Source organism: Atta colombica, unplaced genomic scaffold (assembly GCF_001594045.1).
Source record: "Atta colombica isolate Treedump-2 unplaced genomic scaffold, Acol1.0 scaffold39, whole genome shotgun sequence".
NCBI lineage: Eukaryota > Metazoa > Arthropoda > Insecta > Hymenoptera > Formicidae > Atta > Atta colombica.
Window position 1 is genome coordinate 56,836 of NW_017259498.1, and position 11,155 is coordinate 67,990.

Here is an 11,155-nt window from a genome sequence, read left to right on the forward strand (position 1 = left end):
CCAAACTTTAAGAGCATATTCCACTTATTATAAGGATGAAAAAAGTCATATAAACATGGGTTCGGAAATACTTTCTTTCCAAATTATAAACATTTTTTTATTTTATACTAGTATATAGTCTATTTTTTATTTTATACTTATATCTATATTTTCATTACAGAAATTCCTGGAAATGATTTCCTTCCGTATTGATATATGCTTCGCATTGACATCGCATGGATTGTCGAAGATGTTCAAAAATTCTCGGAGTATTTCGCATTTTTTCACATGCAACGATAGTACGATTTTAGAGTATTTCCACAATAGCAATAGGAATATCATATGGTACAGGAGTATCAATCGTATTATCGCTGCGCATAAAAATATATATCTTAAGAAATACAGTCCGATTAACGTGAAAAAATGACACAATTTGAACTTGGGATCTTGCTAAAATCGATCTTGAATTCGATCAGGCTATATTTCTTAAGATAGTGTCATTGAGTTAATCTTGAGTGGCGTTGTTAAAGTCTCTTTGAAATTTTTAATGGAACTTAAATGGTACTTAAAAATGAATTTAATTATAGTGTTTTAGAAAGCTCTCAAGGTAAGCTACAAAAATATGTAATGAAAAATGGAGGGTTACATTCATTTTTTAAATGTATATGCATATATTATTCAAATAAACAAAAATCATTAAAATATTTTGTATTTATTATTTGAATAATATTTATTCATTTATTTAAAATACATATTTCTTATTTTATATTTTAAGTAAGTTTTCAAAATTTATTTTTTAAAATAAGAAATAGCTTTTGAAAGAGAAGTTATTTTTATATTTTAAATACTTATTCTATATTTTAAATAAATAAATGTATTTTCGGGATCTATTTCTTATTTTATATTTTAAATAAGTTCTTGAAGCCCTTATTTTTTATTTCAAATAAGTCATATTAATTATTTTACCGAGTCATGCCGTATAATATGCAACGCTATAAGCAAATGATTGGAATAATGGAAATAGTAAAAAAATAAGTAAATGTTTAATTTTTAATAACCGAAGAGAAGAAATACAAATACTTAACAAAACTTATTCTTTTACAATAATGGCGTAAATATGAATTTATTTAAATATATAAACTAAGCTATTCTTTCTTTAGATGTTTTTCTTCTATGTAATTTTTTCACATAATATATTTATTTATATTAACGATTAACAAAATATTAATTACAAAATGACGATTTTAAAGATATCATCAGATAAAATCAACATTTAATTTTTATATCAAGAAATAAGTAGTTTAAATAGGAGACTGCTAAGAATTTCTAACTAAATTTCTGTCCTCCGAAATGAAAATTTATTTGAAAACTTTTGGATTTCTTTCCGGTCTAGGAAGTAGCGCGTGAATCTCCTTAATGCTTAAATAATTTAATATGAATTACTATATATGTACATGCATTTACAGGTTCCATATTTGTAGTCATTCGAAATGCGCGCCGAATTGATTTTTTGGACTTCTAAATGCAATTAAACTACTGTAGTAGGTCTCAGTAGTCTAAAAGTTTAGGACACTCACACGGAATGCAAGAGATCCGGGTTCGACTCCCGGCCGAGGTAATATTTTTCGCAATAAATTTATTTACAGTTTTTCAACACATTAACATCTTCCTAATAGAAAATGTCTAATTGAGCATCAAATTATTAATATTTTTTGTCAATTTAATTAGTGATATTACTCATATATGGATATCTCATATTATTTCCACACCTTATGATTTTATGATCAAATCTAACTTCTGTAATTAAACAATGCAACATATATTTTTCTATTAGTATGACCTTATCACTACATATCACTACATGAAGAATTTATTGCCAAATATTTACTTATTAAATGATAAACAAGATTTAAAGGTTCATCTCAATAAAACTTAAAGACATCCAAATTCTAAAATCTTTTTTTACAATGACTATAGGCATGATCTAATAATGAATTTTCTATTAAATAATTTTTAAGCCAAGAAATTCATGGTGGAACTAATAGATAGCGTTTATTAGTTTAGCAGAAACATCGCTATCTTATATTAGGCGCCTATCTCATAATAGGGGACTTTGCTCTATTAATTATATTAATTATATTAATTATATCAATTGTTATTATGTATATGTATATATATATAGTATGTATATAATATAGTATGTATAGTATGTATAGTATGTTTATAATAATATGTGTAATTTATTTAATGTTTTGATTTACAACAATATTATCACAGCGTCATTAGAGCGACCAACTGAACAAACGAATTAATACACATCCAGGGAATTCGTTGACGTTACTCAAAGCGAAAACTAATCGAAAGAGCGATCACGGAAATGGAACACCGACAAACTTGTGCGACAATATGTCTCCGTCTAAACAGAATCGTAAGTCGTAGCCGATTGAATTAACGAAGCGCGATTATTAGTAGTAGGTAATGGAAACGTCATCTGAGAAGTTAATAATTCCAGTGTAAATGGAACGTTCGTAGTTTGTCGTTAAAACGAATAACGATACACTGTCGCAATCAAATGTCGCTCGAGTTTCTTTGGTTCTTCGAAGACAGTTTCGCGAACTGTTTTCCTAGCGAATGTAACTTAATCATGAGATTCACGAGAGCATTCACGAACAAGCTGCATATAACGAGTTTTAGTCAATCGAGCGTGAAAAATCTGCGATTAATTATGAGACATACAACAATTAGGAGCTAAGAAGAAATTATAGAATTTGCTATCTATTTAATTTACAATAATTAGGAAGATAGCTATTCAAGAATTAAATATATTGCAGTTTTTCTAATTACGAGAGAAATTAAGTAGCGCTTATTATCACTGAGCTAGATCTAAGTGACATTAATTAACATATAAACAAAGACAGGAGAGACAATATTTTGAAACACTGCGTTAAAAGTAGGAGGAAATAAAAACACTAAATAATGTACTAAATAATGTAAACTATACGTGATGCTAAAACATTGAAGATGTAAATCATTTTATCAAAGAGATGTAAATGGAAAAATTATTTCATTTGCAAATAATTGCTAAATTGCATATGAAATAATTTTACCTTTAATCTTTATAAAAAAAACTTATAATATGATTCTCGAACGTGTCTTATCATATTAAAGGAAGGCAGGAAGTTTATATGGTCAAAGTAAAAGTAAAATTTATGAATTTATTTCAGAAAGCAATCAGCTATTTTCAGAACATAAACGTAAAACGTCTTTTCGTGAAGGTTGACAGTATTTATTTTATTATTATGTTACTATACTATTTTGTAATAGCATCTTTCTAATGGCTTATTTTAGATTCAATTTGTAGAGCAAAATATTCTGAAGAAAACTAGATCAGAAAATAGCAGATTGCTTTCTTAAATGTTGTTAAATGAAATTATGATAAAACTCAACATTTTCGGACATTTTTCAATTATTCAAGGAAAAAGTTCGACACACACTCATGCACGCACGCATGCATATAATATAAATTTTTATATTTTTAATAAATTTTTTTTATTACAAACTAATTTCCTATATTTTATATATATAGAAAAAGAAAGGTTATGGAATATCATTAGTTTTTTATTTATATTCACGTGATATAATTAAATTTTGTGCAAATTTGTTAGTGGTATATATAGTGGTAATATATATTACCAATTATATTATAGGTAGAAGTTCTTTGAATGTATAAAATGAGAACATAATTTACACAAAAAAATGAAGAAGAGAAAAAGAATGAGTTATATATCTCTATTCTTTTAAATAAGAGAAGATAATCAATTTCGCAAGTAATATAATAATTACGTTTTGTTATTCACTGTGAATATTACTGAAAATCTATGAATAGTTCACGTTATATTATTATATAGGTGTTACTATTATATAAGTTTTTATACTTATAGTGAATAATAAAAAATCGCAGAAAAAAATAACTTTACACGTCGAACATATACACATATTTCCTTACTAAATTTAGTTCAATTATATCATTTGGAAGCCACATTCAATGTCTCCAAACTAAAAAGAAGTTATAAAAAATAATATCAACATATTTCCCAAAACGAAGTAAAGAACACTCATTTGTAAAACTGTGTAATGCTGTGTAACCTGATATGCTTTTATGACAACGCAGTAAACACTATAATGACCAGTAGCTATGTTTATACGTCTAATTATAAGCAGACTGCGAAGAAGGAATTTTTTTGACAACGTTCTCAGAATACAATGCAAACTGTATAAGATATCGTAATATTCTACAACCCCCCATATTCCATAACCATCTTCTTTCTTCTAGTAAATAACATTTAAACAAAAAGAACTGTATCCATTTATTTCTTTCCTTGAAATAAATTCGCAAATTTCGCCTCCAATCTAATTATACAAATCTTCTTATTCTCTCTTAAATTCTAATTCTCTGACAAATCAAATGAATATATTTTCACTCACAGGATAGTAGCTTAAAATATCCTTTTTTTTTATCTTGAAATAAATATTACTGTATTGCTGGACATTTGCATGCCATTATATGCTGAAGAAAAGTGTATTCGTATTAGTAAAAAGAAAACTTTTAATAACAGTATTAACGAGATAAGAAATCAACGAATCGAATCGTGATAAAATTATACAACCAAAGGTTCTCAACCGACTTTTTTTTTCTTTGTGATATTTTACGCGTCAGTAACCAACAACTCTTTTTCACCATAAAAATGCCGAGATATCCGATATTCGGTAATATAAAGAAAAAAATGAATATACTGGATATAAAAATACAAACGTGAAAAGAATTGTAATGAACAAGTAGCTCGTATGTCACTTTCGAGACATATTCGGAACATATTTAGTTCCAACAATATATTTCCTAGATTTTAATAATTCAGATTTGTCAATTAGATATGATAAAACATGTCGGATTTTTTAAAGTAAAATATGACAATATGTTCAATATATTCCATGGACAATGTACATATGAGCTTGTACATATATAGCTTCTGGACTATTAAGAATAATTTCAGTAGTTAAGGTAAGTTGACCGAGGTAAATGGCCTAAAGTGCGATCTATAGTCGTATAGGACGATCGTAAAATTTACAAATTGCCAATTTCTGTGCGTCAAAGTGCATTGTAATCTCGTAACATTTCATCTCTTAAACTATTGCGCGCGATTTTACGATTACCTGGGCTACGTTCAGAAATTACGCCCATATAATTCTAAGCTATAGATTACGTTACGTATATTATAGCAAAAATGTACTCTGGAGTTATCTAGGCATAATTCCTGAACGCAGCCCTGTACTCAAGGAAGAATCAAACATGCAAAAAATCAATGTATGTACTGAGCGCGAATACCTCGAAAAGTAGATGTGTTTTCGTTCCCGTAACAAAAAACGCGAAAAAAAATAATAATAAAATATATGATAAGAAGAAATTTGAGAATTTGAGAACAAAAGAGAATACAAAGAGGGAGACAGAGAGAAGTGGAGGGAGAGAAGAGAGAGAGAGAGAGAGAGAGAGAGAGAGAGAGAGAGAGAGAGAGAACTAGAAGTGGAAGTCAAATTAGAAGACACATTACAAACATCGGATGCATTGGTCCTTTTAAATTTGAATTGGTATCGTAACGTAACACAATTACTAGAAAGAAAAATAATAGTTTCCTGTATCCGAATGTAGGCGAAGCAAAGAAGAAAATTGATTTCCAATAGAAAGTTACATTTGACAGATTTCCTATACAATCATATTCTTTTTTTCCGATTTTCTTTTTAATTTAAAAAAATAGTTTAATATTATGAGCGTCCTTATGAGTCTGATTTTTCTACAATCATGTTGCGTTATGATGAGTGATCTCTCTCATTCTTTTATATTTTCTACTCTTAATAAAAGTCCGATCATATCTAGTCTCGTTGCAACTTTTTATGAAATTATATTCATTAAAATAAAATAAATATAAAATTCATTAATTGCTAAGCATTAAGAGGAACCGAAGATGAACAAAATATATATAATAAATATTTAAGAAATAATAAATAATCTATTCTCTAATAATTTGAAAAGATAAATATAAGTACGTTTCATTTATACTTATAATTAGTCTTTTCGAGCAAGATAAATCATAAAAAAATAATAATAATAAGGATATTGACATTTTAATTAAATTTAAAATGTTGAAATTTGAACAATAAAGTAATAAAATTATAATAAAAAAATAACTATCACTAAGTCGAACAATAAAACTAAAACTAAACAAGTTCCAAGAAATAGTAATATAAAATTGCAATATTAATTCATTAGAATTTGATTGAAAGAAAAGTCAGAGGTAAAATATACGTGTCTGATAGTTTTTCGTTAGTGTCTTAGATATTTCTATTAAATCTCAAAGATGACTATCATGTTATCACAGAAAAATTGATTATGCAATTTCATATCATCGACTTTTGGAGTATGATTGATTTTATCATTTGACTTGATGACAGTCATTTTATTATAATTTTATTAATTTGGTGGTAGCTTTCAATGTGGTCTCTTATTGTCTTCGTATTTACACTATTTTAACATACATTTATTTTGTACTTTGTCTATTTGTTTATAATCTGTTTATTTTTAATTATTGTTAAAATTTCTTCTTTAACGTTACATTATTATTATCAATGTTTTTATTATTACTTTTCTTTTGATTATTGTTTATCTAGATGATGAAAACTTATATAATCAAAACGTATCTTTGTCTTTCTAAATATTAGAAAATAAATTATTTATGATTTCTTAAATTTAATTTAACTTTTGCTTTTTTACACTTTATTCTATTTGCTTTTTATTCGGTTTTGTAATGTTTATAGAATGAAGAAATTCGAATTGAAAAGTGAGAAGTACTATAAAAATAATAACTAATATGTAAATATGCTTTTTACCTACGTCTTTGTTTATGCGTAGTTTCCGATATACACGTATGTAATGCTTATTTAAAAGTAATACAATTTCCAGCAAAATTAAATTTCCTTTTCGCAAAATTACAATAATATTTTTATTAAATTATATCCATTGAAAAGAGGAAACAAGTAAAATTATAAGTTTTTATTTCCAAAATTAAAAATAATTTTAAAAATATATACATCTTTATGCGTTAAAGTTACACTTTTATAAAATTCCGTTTAAAGTTTTTTTCTTTTATCTTCATATTTGCTTTCTCTCTCTCTCTCTCTCTCTCTCTCTCTCTCTCTCTCTCTCTTTCGATAAAATTTTTACCTCTTTTAAGATAATATCTTTATCTTTTAATTTCACATTTGTAGTGAGTGTAAAAAGTATTCGTACAAAGAAAATTTTTATAAAAAAGCCTTATTTATAGAAAATAAATATTAATTAACAATTTTATACAATTAACAATTTTATACATTCTGTCCTAAACAAAAGAGCTTCATGTGTTCTGGATTTTAGAAAATAAATTTTTCGATTATATGAACACTTTCTATGCACTCAAATAATATGATTTTTTATTTTCGTTCATTTTTAAGAAATAAATTTTAATTATTACATCTTTTTGGGTAAAATAATTTTGAAGAATGAAAAATATAAAATCAATTTTATTTTTTGCTAATAAATTGTTAATTAATGCTTGCTTTTTAAAAATAAAGTTTTTGAAAAAGATATCTCCCTATATACGAATACTTTTTGCACTCACTATGTATACATTTATATCATAACAGATTATTTTAATTTTAATACAGTGTTAATAAGAATTTTAATACAGTGTTAATAACAGATTATTTTAATTTTAATACAGTGTTAATAAGAACACTTAATAAAAATACACTTAATAAAAATACACTTTGCATTACGCTAAAGATTATATATTGTAAAATAAATATAAAAAGATACATTTCTAATATAGCTCGCCAGGTTATTTCATATTTTATGTGATTCTTGGCTTTTAATGACAGCATTGAATAAATTCATTGTTGTTGTCAGTCATTGTCTAATGTTATATCGAATAAATTTAATCGAATTTCTTGATTGCATAATTATAGAAATTTCTTTTTTTACGTATATATAGAAACTTATATATGATAATGTGATTTTCTTGTGCTCGAAGAAATACAAGCAATTGCAAAAGGAATTTTAGAAAATAATGGAGCGAATTAAGTTTAACATTGTCTTCTTAATAGTATTATCTTAAATAAACATAATTTGAAGATAGTAAGTTACTACTAGCGAGTACGCACAGAATACATAACTTTCGATTAATGAGAATCGAAAAAAAGAACGTAAAATCTCTCTTTTCGCGCCAAGTAATCGCGTATCGAATTTTACGATTGTCACACGTCGATTTATTTTGCGATCTTAATTCCACACATTAAAGACTTTCAAGAACTTTTAAGATTTTTAATAACCGCACTTAAAGAAACCATGAAGAAAATCAAAGAAGAAAATCAAATGCTAAAACATTTCATTCATTTCACATTCCTATATTGGAAACAGATTTTGCATAAAGTGACGATTAGATATTGTTTCTTATTATTAAAACATTCTAAACATATTGAAGATAAGACAGAAATAAACGTTACAATTTTGGATAGGAAAGTGTCTGTTTTACACAGGGAAACGAAGACGATATGCGTGATTCATGCAAGTTTGAACATCCGGCTCGTATTTGAAAATTTCATGAAGGCTAGAATGATCAACGTTTTTTTACTCACCGGATAATTCTCGTTTTTGGGCGAATAATCGGGATAATCGATATTGATAGTATCATCACTCGTAGTACTCCTCTTCCCGATGAAACATCCAAAACTACCAGTAATTATCGATACCACAGCCACCACGACCAACAAAATGAAGCTAATGCCCATATTAACGGTGTGCAATCTTGAATCCTATCGCCGAATGTTATGTTGAAGCTATCTCAGCTTACGACATGCGGCGATTGAGGCCGGATTTCCAGAAAGGAGAAATCGGTTCGCAACGATATCCGATCGCGCAAAAGATGTCCCTTGACCTGAGAACCAGCCCTGATATCGGATACCGGAAGACGAGGCTATCTCTCGATGTCACAGAGACGTCTCTTCGATCCCGGTCGATCGGGCGCGACGTGGCGTTCTTCGAGGTGGCGCCGATCCCTCGGTTCGGAGCTGGGAGCACCGACCGCCACTGGGGGTGTCGGGACTTCGGCGAAGCTGAAGGACGTACGTCGGGGGATGCAATGTGACGCTGGCGGTGGGCAACCACGCTCCTATATACTTCGCTTCTGCACGCAGGCGCCCGCGCCGGTACTTTCCCGGCGCGCGTAAGAAAGACAAAGACTCGCGCGAGGAGACCGACCGCGTGTCTACTTGAAAGGCGTCTTTTCCACTGTTGCGCTTCCGCCGCGCGGGTATGTCAAGTTAGGCAGCAGATTGGATTCGAGAGAGAAGGGTTACTCTTTCCTTCCTCAATGAAAGATAATTATAATCAGCCTCTTTCTCAAATAATATATACGACTTACATGAAGTTAATGAAGAAACAGAAATTATAACAGTATACAAGTTTTTTTGCTTACCCTTAAGTATAACGGATGATAATTAAAAGTTTTCTTTTTCTTTATGAGTTCGAAGAAAAGTATTCTTTTTCTTTGAAAAAGCGGCTTGCACAAAGTTAGTGAAAAGATAAGTCGAATAGGAAGTTACTTGCTTATCTTTTTTAATTCTAAACTGCAACATTCCGAATGCGTTTATTGCGCATTTTAACAAAAGTATCATGTGAGTGAAATGTTCCTTCTTTTGATTGCGTAATAAAACATTTAGCAGAATGTTTTGTGTGTGTGTGTGTGTGTGTGTGTATCTGAAAAATTAATTAAACCATTATTTGTATTAATTAATTAATGCTTACAAGTTAGAAGAAGACTTTAACAATCGCAAAATTAATGAATTGATATTATCTTTCTTTTTTAAGAAGATTTTTGCGTTTGATAAAATATAAGATAATTCTATAATATATACATGTATTATCTAATATCAATAATAAACAAATATTATCTAATATCAATAATATCTAGAAAAAATTTCATTGATTTTTACCATTTTGAAGATATTTAATTCTAAATAGAATTTTACTTTACAAGTTGAAGGTATAAACCTGAAGGGAAGGTATATAACCTTATTCTGTAGTTATTCTCTTTTAAATTGAGACACTTGCATATAAGACAGCAATTTAAAAATCGTTATAATTATAAAATAAATACTAAGCTTGTTCTCGTAAAATTTCATTTAAACCGACCGTACAGTTTACAAGAAATTTATATTCTTCAATAAAAAAATCTAGAATATAAAATGGTCAAATGGACGTTGTGTACATCAAAACATCTTACAATTTTTATTTTGTCATTTTATGAAAATATTTAGCAGCATATAAAGTTACTAATAATTTTGTATAATGGCATAAGATATTGTTAGTAATTTTTTTATTCCATTATTTTAATTGTTTTACGTATTATTATGAATAAATTTCTGTCTATTGACTAGAAAGAAGCGCGATAATCTTCTTTAAGAAAAGTGCATATCTTGTTATTATATTTTGATCTGTATAAATATTGAGTTTACATAGATAAAGCTACAATAACAAGATAAGTTGTGCAATAAAAATTTTTAACTTATTTTTCTAATAAAAAGTTATTAAAATATTTATTTCCTTTTAGAGGTAAAGTCAAACAATAAAATAAAATCGAACTAATCAAAATAAAATTAAAATATTATTATCTATTATTATTAGACTCTGTTTCACTAAAAAAAGATAAAGCAAATAGTATATTTTCAAAAATTATGGTCTTTTTATTTTTTAGACAAATAAAAGTTTCATTATAAAAATAAAATCTGCTTTATCTTTGTTCATTCCCCAAAATAAATAAATTTTCACAGATCAAAATTAAGAAATTATATAAAGATCATTGAGTTACAACAATTTACCATATTTAACTTGATGCCTTACGTGACTCTTTTAATTTTAAATAGTCCGTATTTCAATAGGTTTTTGATGGTATAATTGACAGGTGTAGTTGGGAATAAAGGTGTCGTGTCGAGCTGAGGGAACAAAGTCGATGATTCAGTGGAGAAGATAACTTTAAAGATGAAAATTCATTTCTATTTCTATTATAATTTATCACAGAATTATAAATTAATT

General features: G+C 27.6%; 1 protein-coding gene across 1 annotated transcript in view; it reads right to left on the bottom strand.

The window, feature by feature from the left end:
* The window catches only part of LOC108691102, a 51,408-nt gene extending 42,555 nt beyond the window's left edge, over nucleotides 1–8,853 (bottom strand). The window contains exon 1 of the mRNA XM_018198740.1: nucleotides 8,701–8,853. Within this exon, the coding sequence (XP_018054229.1) occupies nucleotides 8,701–8,853 (153 nt within the window). The remainder of the gene's footprint in view (nucleotides 1–8,700) is intronic.
* Nucleotides 8,854–11,155: the final 2,302 nt, after the last annotated feature.